This window comes from Colobus angolensis, unplaced genomic scaffold (assembly GCF_000951035.1).
Source record: "Colobus angolensis palliatus isolate OR3802 unplaced genomic scaffold, Cang.pa_1.0 Scaffold50, whole genome shotgun sequence".
Lineage (NCBI taxonomy): Eukaryota > Metazoa > Chordata > Mammalia > Primates > Cercopithecidae > Colobus > Colobus angolensis.
Genome location: NW_012118488.1, coordinates 2,927,453 through 2,940,056, shown reverse-complemented (window position 1 = coordinate 2,940,056; position 12,604 = coordinate 2,927,453). Strand labels below are relative to the sequence as shown.

General features: G+C 45.1%; 1 protein-coding gene across 2 annotated transcripts in view; it reads right to left on the bottom strand.

Moving 5' to 3' along the window:
• UBE2Z (ubiquitin-conjugating enzyme E2Z) overlaps nt 1-11,736 on the bottom strand; it is an 18,251-nt gene extending 6,515 nt beyond the window's left edge. For both annotated transcript variants that reach the window (XM_011959892.1, XM_011959893.1), the window contains exons 1-4: nt 10,713-11,736; nt 8,599-8,786; nt 5,148-5,259; nt 390-502 (exon numbers count right to left, since the gene is read on the bottom strand). In XM_011959892.1, coding sequence (XP_011815282.1) covers nt 390-502; nt 5,148-5,259; nt 8,599-8,786; nt 10,713-10,778 — 479 coding nt within the window. In that variant the 5' untranslated portion in view covers nt 10,779-11,736. The remainder of the gene's footprint in view (nt 1-389; nt 503-5,147; nt 5,260-8,598; nt 8,787-10,712) is intronic.
• Nucleotides 11,737-12,604: the final 868 nt, after the last annotated feature.

The following is a 12,604-nucleotide window of genomic DNA, read 5'->3' as shown; positions in this document are numbered from 1 at the left end:
CAGTGAAACCCCATCTCTACTAAAAATACAAAAAAAAAAAAAAATAATAATAATAAAAATAAACTTCAGCACTAAGAAATGAGTTTATTATGAAGTGCTCTACACATTTGGCTGGAAAAAAGTACATCCAAGCCTTCATCAAACTGGAAACTCCCTGAGGGTGTGGACTGCCTCTTCCAAAGGCTTGGCGTTCTCCAACAGAGTAGCTCTCTGAACTTCCTCTTGGGTAACCCTCAGCCACTTGTTCTTTAAAAGCAGGAACCACATCTTTCCTTCTTCTCTATCTCCCTCTGGTGCCCAACACTGTCTCTGCCCCAAAGTTCCTCAAAGGTGCCAACTACCCAAGTGCCCCAAAAGAATAATACCAAGCAAGCCCTCTTGACACATACCGTAGGGGTTCAGGACAGGGACACTTTCCTTCCATCATGTCACAGACTGCAACTCTGATGGTCTCATGCCGGATACATTCATTATAGTTTTTGCTGTCTCCTGGATGTCTCTCCTGTAATGTAACAGATACCCGAGTATCCCAAAATTTAAGCAAAAAGAAAGCCAATGGGAAGAGACTTCAAGATTAGTATGGGGTATGTAAGCCAGTCATACAAACTAAAAAGATACCTTTCCCACTGTATGGCAGATCCATGAAGAGCAACCACATCTTTATTTTTGACACCATTCACCCCCACCACCCTCCAAATATACCATCAGGTTGCAGGTCATTTGGCCTATAACCAGCCAACTAGATCCACATTATTTTCCTGAATGTGAAGTGAAAGGCCTATCAAGTAAAGATTACAAGGGAAATAACCAAACATAAGAATGATGGTAGGGTTGCTAAGCCTTGTGGCATGCACCAGTAGTCCCAGCTACTCAGGAAGCCGAGGTGTGAGGATCACTTGAGCCCAGGAGTTTGGGTCCAGCCTAGACAACAAAGTAAGATCCTGTTTTTTCAGTTTTTCTTTTTGGAGACTGGGTCTTTGCACTTGCCCAGGCTGCAATGCAGTGGCACAATCATAGCTAACTGCAGCCTTGACCTCCTGGGCTCTAGTAGTCCTCCCACTTCGGCCTCCTGAGTAGCTGGGACTAAAGACATTAGTCACCATGGCAGGTCCCAAGTTTTTATTTTTTATTATTTATTTGTTTTTTGAGTTTTGCTCGTCGCCCAGGTTGGAGTGCAATGGCACGATCTCAGCTCACTGCAACCTCCGCCTCCTGGGTTCCAGCAATTTTCCCGTCTCAGCCTTCCAAGTAGCTGGGATTGTAGGTGCCCGCCACCATGCCCTGCTAATTTTTGTATTTTTTAGTAGAGACGGGGTTTCACCATGTTGGCCAGGCTTGTCCTGAATGCCTGACCTCAGGTAATCCACCCGCCTCAGCCTCCCAAAGCGCTGGGATTACAGGTATGAGCCACCGCACCCGGCTTATTTGTCTTTTATTTAAAAAATTTTTAAGAGGCGGGCTCTTGCTTTGTCGTCCAGGCTGGAAAGTGGTGGCATGATCAGAGGTTACTGCTGCCTTGAATCCTGGGCTCAAGCGATGCTCCTCTCCTCAGCTTCCCAAGTAGCTGGGACTCAAGGTGCATGTCATAATGCCTAGCTATTTTTTTTTTTTTAATTTTTTCGGTAGAGACAAGGTCTCACTAGGTTGCCCAGGCTGGGAAACACTTGTCTTTTTAGGGGCAGAAAAAGAAAGAAAGAAAGAATGATGGTGGGACAAAAAGGTATAAATGAAGTAAAGAGTCTCAGTGTGGAAAACCTTTAGGCATCAACAAGTAAAGGATGCTTCCTGGTTAACCCTTTACCTGTTATATGTCTCTAGGGTCCCACCATCATTGAACCAATTATTATAAATCAGAAGTAGGACTGGGCCCGATGGCTCATGCCTGTACTTCCGACACTTTGGGAAGCCGATGCAGGTGGATTGCTTGAGTTCAGAAGTTCAGGATCAGCATCGGCAACATGGTGAGATCCTGTCTCTATAAAAAATACAAAAATTAGCTGGGCACTGGTGGTGTGCACCTGTCATCCCAGCTACTCAGGAGGCTGAGGCAAGAGGATGGCTAGAGCCCAGGAGTTCGAGGCTTCAGTGAGCTATGACTGTGCCACTGTACTCCAGCCTGGGTGACAGAGCAAGACTTTGTCTCAAAGAAATAGTAAAATTAGAAATAACTCTATCAGAAGCAGAACTTAAAACTTTAAAAAGATAAACTTCAACTTTGGTCTAGAAAGCCAATATAAACAGGGTCTCACTATGGTGTGAATGGAAGGGGAGTACAGCCTCCTCTTCTTTACTTTTTCCTGTGCTCTCTTCTCCTCTTACCACCAACCCCAGTCAATTAGAGCCATGGCCTCTGATAAAAGCAGCTGATAGGCCAGGCGCGGTAGCTCACACCTGTAATCCCAGCACTTTGGGAGGCCGAGACAGGTGGATCACGAGGTCAGGAGTTGGAGACCAGCCTGGCCAAAATAGTGAAACTCCGTCTCTACTAAAAATATAAAAATTAGCTGGGTGTGGTGGTGCGTGCTTGTAAATAAATAAATAAAATAAAACATAAAATAAAAACAACTGCAAGTCACTGTGGAAGTAAAAAATAAAAAACACAAGGCTGGGCATGGTGGCTCACACCTGTAATCCCAGCACTTTGGGAGGCTGACGTGGGCAGACTGCTTGAGGTCAGGAGTTCAAGACAAGCCTGGCCAACATGGCGAAACCCAATCTCTACTACAAATACAAAAATCAGCCAGGCGTTGTGGTGTGTGCCTGTAATCCCAGCTACTTTAGGAAGGCTGAGGCACTACAATCGCTTGAACCTGGGAGGCAGAGGTTGCACTGAGCTGAGATCACACCACTGCACTAAAGTCTGGGTGACAGAATGAGAGTCTGCCGCCAAAAAAAAAAAAAAGACAAGACCTACAAATCAGCTCCTGCTAATGAGGTCTATTTCAATTAGAATCTCCTTCTGAAATGACTGTTTGGAGAAAGGATGGATTAGGGAATAATTTTAGTTAACTTTTGAAGCCAGCCGGGCGCGGTGGCTCAAGCCTGTAATCCCAGCACTTTTGGAGGCCGAGACGGGCGGATCACGAGGTCAGGAGATCGAGACCATCCTGGCTATCATGGTGAAACCCCGTCTCTACTAAAAATGCAAAAATTAGCCAGGTGTGGTGGTGTGTGCTTATAGTCCTAGCTACTCGGGAGGCTGTGGCAGAACTGCTTGACCCCGGGAAGTGGAGCCAAGATCAAGCCACTGCACTCCAGCCTGAGCGATGGAGTGAGACTCTGTCTCAAAAAAAAATTTTTTTTTCATTTTTGAAAGGTATTTTGTTATCCTTTGTTCGGGTCTACAGAGAAATAATCAAAGTTGGTGTCATCTGTAGTAGTTTAAAAATAAATTAAGCTGGCCAGGCATGGTTGCTCACACCTGTAATCCCAGCACTTTTGGAGGCCGAGGCGAGTGGATCACCTGAGGTCAGGAATTCGAGACCAGCCTGGCCAACATGGTGAAACCCCTTCTCTACTACAAATACAAAAAATTAGGCATGGTGGTGCGTGCCTGTAATCCCAGCTACTCGGGCAGCTGAGGCAGAACAATCACTTGAACCTGGGAGGCAGAGGTTGCTATGAGCCAAGATTGCACCATTACACTCCAGCCTGGGTAACAAGAATAAAACTCTGTCTTAATAAATAAATTAATTAATTAATTAAGCTGTTCTAATCACCTATCTGGAATCATTTTCTTTTGGGACTATCACTGTAACTTTTTCCCGTGCTCATGAGTAATTCAGGAAGGCACATCGGAATAGTGGGAGAACTTGGGCTCTTTAACTGTGTCCTTGTGAAAGTTAATTAACCTCTCCGAGGCAACATTATTTCACTTGAAAATGGGAATAACAATATTTAACCTCACATAGTATGAAGGTTAAACAAGAAATTACATTAAAAAAACTCAGTAGTGTCCAGCACAGAGCATGCTCTTGGAAAAATGTGAGTTTTCTCCAACTTCTCATTGGCACTGTTAACTCAAAAAGTCTTGCCCAGGACTCCTAATGACTCCTTTGGCTCTGCAGGCAACAGTCCTTCATAACTCCAGAAGAACAGCTGGCTGAACAGTAGTCCCTATAGAGCAACTTCAGGGGATGTTGAGGATACAGGCACATAGAACCCACTAGATGCCACAACCCCCAAAGCAGGCTCAGAATTAATTTCCAATTGATTCCACTGACTTCCATGTTGTAAAGGAATCCAAGTCACATACTTATTGTAACTGTCACAAATAAAAAAATTATTATTATTTTTTGGGGAGCAGGGAGGACGGAGTTTCGCTTGTCGCCCAGGCTGGAGTGCAATGGCGTGATCTCAGCTTACTGCAACCTCTGCCTCCAGGGTTCAAATTATTATAATAAATTAGCTGGCCACGCCCAGCTAATTTATTATTTTTAGTAGAGACAGGTTTTCACCATGTTGGCCAGGCTGGTCTCAAACTTCTGACCAGTTAATTTTTAGTAGAGACGGGGTTTTACCAGGTTGGCCAGGCTGGTCTCAAACTGCTGACCTCAGGTGATCCACCTGCCTGCCTCAGCCTCCCAAAGTGCTGGGATTACAGGCATGAGCCACCATAGCCGGCAAAAAATTTCATTACTAAAAAACACGTCAATTGCCTTTTTTTCCTATAGCAACAACTGTAGTACATGGGGCTGTGCTAGGTCCAAAACAAAACAAAACAAAAAACCTCCCAAGCAGATCTCTTAAAACACTATTCTGGCCGGACATGGTGGCTCACGTCTATAATCCCAGCACTTTGGGAGGCTGAGGCAGGCGGATTACCAGGATAGGAGTTTGAGACGAACCTGGCCAATATGGTGAAACCCCGTCTCTACTAAAAATACAAAAATTAGCCAGGTGTGGTGGTGCACACCTGTACTCCCAGCGATTTGGGAGGCTGAGACAGAATGGCTTGAACCCGGGAGGTGGAGGTTGCAGTGAGTCGGGATTGCACCACTGCACTCCAGCCTAGGTGACAGAGCAAGACTCTGTCTCAGAAAAAACAAACAAACAAACAAAAAACAAAACAAAAAAAACATAACCAACCAACCAACCAACCAAAAACACTAGTCTACTCCCCAGAGCCAGGCTCATCTTGGACTTACCTGTTCAAAGCCAGGCTCATTGTGATAGGGGTTCTCAGTCATCAGGGACTGGATAGAGATGAGCACGGAGGAGATGCTCTGGGCTGGGCTCCAGGCAGGTCCAGTCCATGTACTGTAAACACATCAGAAGGAAGGGAGGGTGAGGCAGAGAAAGAACAGGGAACAAGTACCCTGGGGCCCGGCAACACTACCATAAGTGACTCACCATAAGTTTCTCTTTCACTATTAATATTCTGGAATTTCCCAGCCTCTGTCTCATGCTCATGTTCTGATTTCAGCAGAAATCAGTCAATTGCCTAATCCTCATATCAAGGGGGGCAAAAGAATAGGTAAAAGCAAGCTATGTAACTTTGAAGGGATTTTCTTTGTACTAGAAACAGTTGTGACAATCAAAACAAAAGAAATTAGGTAAGCAATTAGCTCCAAAAGTTGTCTAAATGTTAATCTCTGTGGATCTCAAAGAGCTCGTTTATGGGTGGTGATGGAGTTAGTGAGGGGAGAGAGAAGTTGAACATAGAGGCAAACAGGTGACTGAAGTCATCTGGTTAGAGGCCATGTGGTGAGGCTACTGGGGATCCAGTTTTGTATCAAACCCCCAAGGACTGTCAAATTCTTTTAAGACTACATAACTCTACCAAAGGACAGGAAGAGTGTGCTTCCAGACAGTGGAAGGTGTGAAAATAATATATGGAAAACATCAAATACCAAAATTGCTCCTCTCTTTCTTAAACCCAACCAAGTATTAGGGGGAGTGGGCAGCTTGGATGTTAATGACATTTATTTTTAGCTCAATTAATTGAAGAGATGGCACCGGAGCTGGAAGCCAAACACAACCTAAGCCAGGACTGGCTTGTTCAAGTTGGTTGCCCACTTCCCTTTCCCTGCGGTACCTGAGGAAAGCCCAAGTGAGTAATGCCTAATGGTAACTTCACTGGGGGCTGCTCTTAAGTCCTCTCTCTTTTCAGCTTTGCTTCCCCAGAAACTCTAGACCTACCCCTCTCTGAAGCTTTACAAGTGTGTCAATTCTCATTAAATTTATTTAGTCAGTGAGTCAGCCCAACGTTGTTTTCTAGGTAGAGAGGGGAAAAAAAAAACAAGGCTGATAAAGCTAATACAATCAACTAGGAACACCTAAGAATTTTCTTTTCTTTCTTTTTTTGAGACAAAGTCTCCCTCTGTCACCCAGGCCGGAGTGCAGCGGCGTGATCTTGGCTCACTGCAACCTCTGCCTCCCAGGTTCAAGCAATTCTCATGCCTCAGCCTCCAGAGTAGCTGGGACTAGAGGCACGCGCCACCACGCCTGGCTAACTTTCGTATTTTTAGTAGAGACAGGGTTTCGCCAGGCCAGGCTGGTCTCAAACTCCTGACCTCAGGTGATCCACCCGCCTCGGCCTCCCAAAGTGCTAGGATTACAGGTGTGAGCCACCACACCCGGCTGAATTTTCTACTCTGTGATTCTTTATGGCAAATTTTCAATTTCAGGACAGCTTTTCTTTGTCTACCTAACACACTCCTACTACTTTTACCCCACTGTCCTGTCGTTGGTATCTCAAAAGAGTTTTATATTGACCCAATGAGGGAGAGCCTACTCTGAGACATGCTTTCATGAACAAACTTCATACAGAAGCAATGACTAAATTTCTTTACCATCATGGGTTTTAGCCTACTAGCAAAGACAATTAATTAAGTACCCTAACGAGATGAAGCACTTCTTTAAGGACAGCCTCCTTTAAAGGACTTCTTCACTGCCAAAATCACAGCAGAACATATCCCTGGGTCTGAGCAAGTTCTAGAAAAATGAATCATGTCTCTAAGTTTATTTCAAATGCTGCCCTTCCCTCACACAAACCTGGAAACATGTTGGATAGCAGGAAAACAGAATCATCAGTTTGGGGGTACTTTCTCAACTTCAACCTGCACGTGTTCTCTGCCTCAGAGAAGTTCAGACCACTATAAAAAGACCAATCCAAAATATGCTAGAAGACATGTCCACACTGAGTTTTCAGACCCCAAAGGCAACTAAAATGGGAACTCTATGAAGCAAAACCTCAGAAGCATCCAGAAAGAAGATGCACTAGAAACTCATTTCATATATAATATGATTTCCACTGGGAGGCCGAGGTAGGTGGATCACGAGGTCAGGAGATCGAGACCATCCTGGCTAACACAGTGAAACCCCATCTCTACTAAAAATACAAAAAATTAGCCGGGCACGGTGGCAGGCACCTGTAGTCCCAGCTACTGGGGAGGCTGAGGCAGGAGAATAGCAGGAACCCGGGAGGTGGGGCTTGCAGTGAGCCAAGATTGTGCCACTGCACTCCAGCCTGGGGGACAGAGCGAGACTCCATCTCAAAAAAAAAAAACAAAAACAAAAAGATTTCCAATCTCAGACATTTGTCATTGTTAAAATACTATAATCAGGTCAAGCATGGAGGCTCATGCCTGTAACCCCAGTGCTTTGGGAGCTACAAGAGGAGGACTGCTTGAGGACAAGAATTCAAGACCAGCCTGGGCAACATAGTGAGACACCCGCCTCTACCAAAAACAAAAAACAACAACAAAAAAAAAAGAAACAAAAAAAAACCGAAATCGTAATGATCACCACCACCACCACCACCGCCGCCGCCGCCACTGTCTTCAAAGCAACTTATCGTGAGACTCAAATTAAGACACCCCAAATCTTGAATGGCACAGACCTGCAGCCTTTCTCAACCTGTTCAGGAGAGAAAATAAGGCCTTAATACCCCAGGAGAGTGGTTCTGAAACTAGAGTATGCAGCACAATCATCTGGAGAGCTTGTAAAAAACAGATTACTGGGCCGGGCGCGGTGGCTCACACCTGTAACCCCAGCACTTTGGGAGGCTGAAGTGAGTGGATGATGAGGTCAAGAGATTGAGACCATCCTGACCAACATGGTGAAACCCCGTCTCTACTAAAAACACAAAAATTAGCTGGGTGTGGTGGCGCACACCTGCAGTCCCAGCTACTCAGGAGACCAAGGCAGGAGAATCGCTTGAATCTGGGAGGCGGAGGTTGCAGTGAGCTGAGATCGCACCACTTGTACCCCAGTCTGGCAACAGAGCAAGACTCCGCCTCAAAACAAACAAACAAAAAACCACCACCAAAAAACCCAGATTTTTGGCCCCAACCCCAGAATTTCTTTTGCAGGTCTAATGTAGGGTCCCAGAAAGTGCTCAGCTATAATTTCCCAGATGCTCGGGGCCACTCTCTTAGAGAACCACTTCTCAAAGGTTTCCACTATAATAAATTAACTTCTCCCCTCTGCATCTAGAATGATACTAGTCACATACCATCCTGAGGAGATTTGAGAAGAGTCACTCAATCATTTTCTGTATTCTGTAGTTCAGATGAGGGACTCTGGTTGATAAAGGCTGACCTAGAGTAATTATCTGCTAACAACCGACTTGGCTACTTAAAAGTCTCCTCTTACCCTAGAATACTCAAGCAGACTTTCCCATTGCGGTAGAAGTTGGGGTTAAACCTCACTGTGTTATTGCCCGTTGTCATCAGTTTGACCCGAGGTGGGTGGATGGGATAGTCGGGCGGACACCGAAACACGAACAGGAAGAAACCCCCTTCATAAGGAGTGTCAAATGGGCCTGTGATCAATGCATGAATCTGCAAAATAAAACCCCATCTCAAAATTGTGAGGTGACGACCCACCCCAACCCCTCCTGGCTACCCTCCACCTACTACCCATACCAGAAGCAGAGCCCATAATCTGGTACACATGTTCTACATCCTCACCATGCAGAAGGAACATCTTGTATTCACTCATACTAATATGTAGATTTGGAATTTTAAGAAATCTCATTACAGTGGAATGACATCTTACTCAGGGGTTACTTCTAAAGTTAGAGCCCAAGGCAAAAACTGAACCTAGTCAAAATCACTCAAGTATCCCTTAAAACTCTCTTAAACCATGTTTTTTTTGGTGTGTGTGCAGACCTCCCTGATCAGTGTTACATATAATGGATAAAACACCACTGTGCAAAAATATAATATGCTTATCTATAAAATATAATCCTAGCATTTTTAATTTTAAGAAATCAACACAGATTTTGACTGAATATATGTTTGGATTTGCCCAGGCCGAACATGCATATGATGCAACCCCAACCTACATTTACGTGGCACAAAGGGAAAGTATGATGAAAGGAGACGAGGAAAGGGATTGGAGGCCACAGCCCTATGCCACTAACAGAGCAGAGTTAGGGGGTGTGATGGATGCCTAGGATATCTGCTTGCTTCCTCTGCAGAGGATCAAACCTATTGTGGAGGATGTGGCTCAGGCAGCACAAGACTCAGGGTCCACTCAGAGCCATTAGACCATCCCCAGAACTTTCCCCAATACTGTTGGTTTTAAAAAAAAAACAAATCAGCTGCCCTGAAAATGACACAATTCTCTTCCCCCTCAAACCATAATTCTAGAACAGGATTTCCCTCCCTGAAGGGAGGAAAACCTGAACTGATTCAGTTATATTTCTTCTTCTACAAAGGCTCCTAAGCATTTAGGTCTGCTAAGAATTTGAATAGCAAAAGGAAAAGGATGTGGCAATCCAATGCCTAAGTCTATAGTTCCCACCTTGCCCTCCTGGCAAGACCCTAGGTCATATTCTGGTTCTCAGTCATTTGGAATAGTAAACTCAACTGGTCTCAACATGGCATCAACTCTGGGACCCCAGGTACTAGGCTATTAACACTGGTACTTGACTGAGGACAAGATGTCCCAGGAAAAACATTTCCAATCACATAAAAAGAAAAAAATAAGTATGAAGGGAAATCTATTTAAAACAACAAAAAAAGATACACCAACAATACAAAATCTGAATTTTTACTGTAAGAAATTTACTGTAAGAAAACTATGTGTTTTAGTTAAACGGCATTAGGTTTAAGAAATCTGGTTTCTTTCAACATCAGTTTAAGTGCAACTGCACTTCTGTGGGTAGAGCACTCAGTGACAGAAAAGCCTAGTATCTATGCTAGAGAAATGTGACATTATGTACTAAGCTTTCTCTCTGTGTGGAGGACAAGAAAGGTATCGTCTTTGGGGTGGAAGGGATATTCAAACGCAACCAGTAAGGACAGGATCCTGAACAAAGTCCTTTAACCACAAACACTTCAGTCAAGCTTGCCCTATCTCAGCCTTCCCTACATCTGATTTATAGTACCATAGTTAATGTCAAGAGTAATGGGATGGGGGAAGAGCTGGGTAGTACAATGGATAGGGTGACCATATAATTTATTATCCAAACAGGAGTACTTTTGAGAGTGAAAGAGAGCCCGATAGTCAAGCTGCGACAACAGACATGAACTAGGATTTTCCAAGCCAATCAGTACCTATGGGTACACTAATAACAGACACCTCTTCAAAGCGCTGCTCCACCTCACTATGTGACCTTGGACAAGCCATTTACTCTCCTGGGGTCTTGATTTCTTCATCTGTGTAATCAGAGAGGTGAGCTGAACAATCTCTTTTAGGCTTTTCCAACCTTATGGCCCCCGATTTCCCCAAAACCCCCAAACTCCCATCAAGTTACATACCTTAGTCATGTCAACGGTATCAGGTACAACGAACATTCCTGGAGGAGGCTCCTTATAAATGGACATGATATCCCTGTATAACACCAAGAGGAGGTGGGGGAAGGAGTGAGGAAGGTGGGGAAAGGGGGAATCCCTTGGGCGGGACAGTTGTTATCACCTCAATGAGGCCAGGGTTTGAGAAAGTGGTGCTTGGTACCGCAAGTGTTTGTACTGTCTTGTTGGCTGAGAAATCCCAGCTGAGTACTTCTCAGGCAGGCAGAGAGCAAATTATTATCAAAAGGACATTGTTTCCTCAGGGGGAGGGGAGGGAGAGGGGAAAAAAAAAATCAGAGATCCCAATGGCATCAAATGTCAGCCTGGAAAAGCCACTTTCCACTTACTCTCACTTCCTCCCACATGGCAATTCATTCACTCCCCACCTCCATGATTCTCAGGTACTACAGCTGAATGCTAAATGAAGATTTTTTAGTAACTAGAAAGGCATCATCAACTCCACTAAAAAAACTAATTCTATAAACTATACAGTGGACTCTTGTTGGTAAGGGGATTGTATGAAGCAAGCCAGCCAGCAGGGAGTAAGACTATCATGGTGGTCTTCCTGCCCAGGGGACTAAGGGTAGAGATCTCTTCAGGCTGGGGAGGCACCCTCAGAAAGCGCTGAGAATCTCCCATCTGGAAGATGACATGTGGACTTCTATAGGAGATGAGAAGATTTCTGAGTCATATCTCACCAACTGGAATGGATCAGTTGAGAGTAAGGGGCTAAAGAAAAAATTCTAGGTGGGGAAAAGTCTAGGGACTTGCTAGGGTGGTTAGGGACATAAAAAGGGCAAATAGCCAACAGAGGAGAGAAAAGTATTGGCCAAACTCAAAGGTATGTCAGCTAATTGGATGACTGAAATAGCTGAAGGAGTAAAAGAGTTGAGTGCTGAGTTTCAGTAAGAGGTGGCAACCCCTCCCAGAGTTCACCTCCTGTGTCAGGCACTGTGCCAAGTACTTTACACACATTGTATTAATTTTTATTACAACCTTGAAAAGTAGATACAGTTACATACGAAAGGATGTGGAACATGGGGAATAATACCTAAATGAAGATGCTTGTGATGGGGGCATGGGGAGGTCAAACATGTTTCAGGATTAATAGCAGCTAAAGAGTACTGCCCTTTTCTTATGCGATAGGTACTATTCTACGTGCTTTTGGAAAACATTATCCACTAAATGATAGGATCTAAAATCAGTCACCCAAGAAATAAGCACAGAAAGGACTTAGGCCTTTGTTCCTATATTTGAATTGAGTATATTTGCTTCATAAAAGTAAAACAGATGATCCAGGAAGGGTGGGGAGTGGGGGGAGGGAAAATACAAGAAAGAAGCTCCTGAGTGGGATATTACAATCCAGAGTGGCACTGGGGAAGTAGGGGGAGGTAGCCTGTGTTTCTGGAAGAGGCGTAAGAGTGGACAGCTTTGGGACAGTGGAAAAGGGGTTCAAGGAAAGATTTGGGTGAGGGAGGCGATCTAGACCTGGGGAAAGGACTGTGTGGAGGGAATCTGAGGCAAACGGAGGATAAAAACAAAGGCTGGCTCGAGTCAGAGGCAGGGCAAAGGAAGACAAGTTCGTCTGTGTTAGGAAAGGGGCTCCAGAGAAGACAGGGGACCGATGGGTGGGGCCTGCGGGCAGCATCTAGCAAGGTTGGGGTGGGGAAGGGGAAATAGGGGCGGCGCCGAAGGCGGGAGGGGGTGTTACTGAAGCGCGAAAGGGTCGGGTTTCCACCCGGAGGTGGGAGGGGTGGGGGAAGGTGGCCGGAATGAAGACCGAGGGCTCAAGGGAGGTTGTCGAGGGGCGGGTTCGGATCTGGGCACACGAGGCGGGGGTTGGTGCTTGTGGGGCTGGG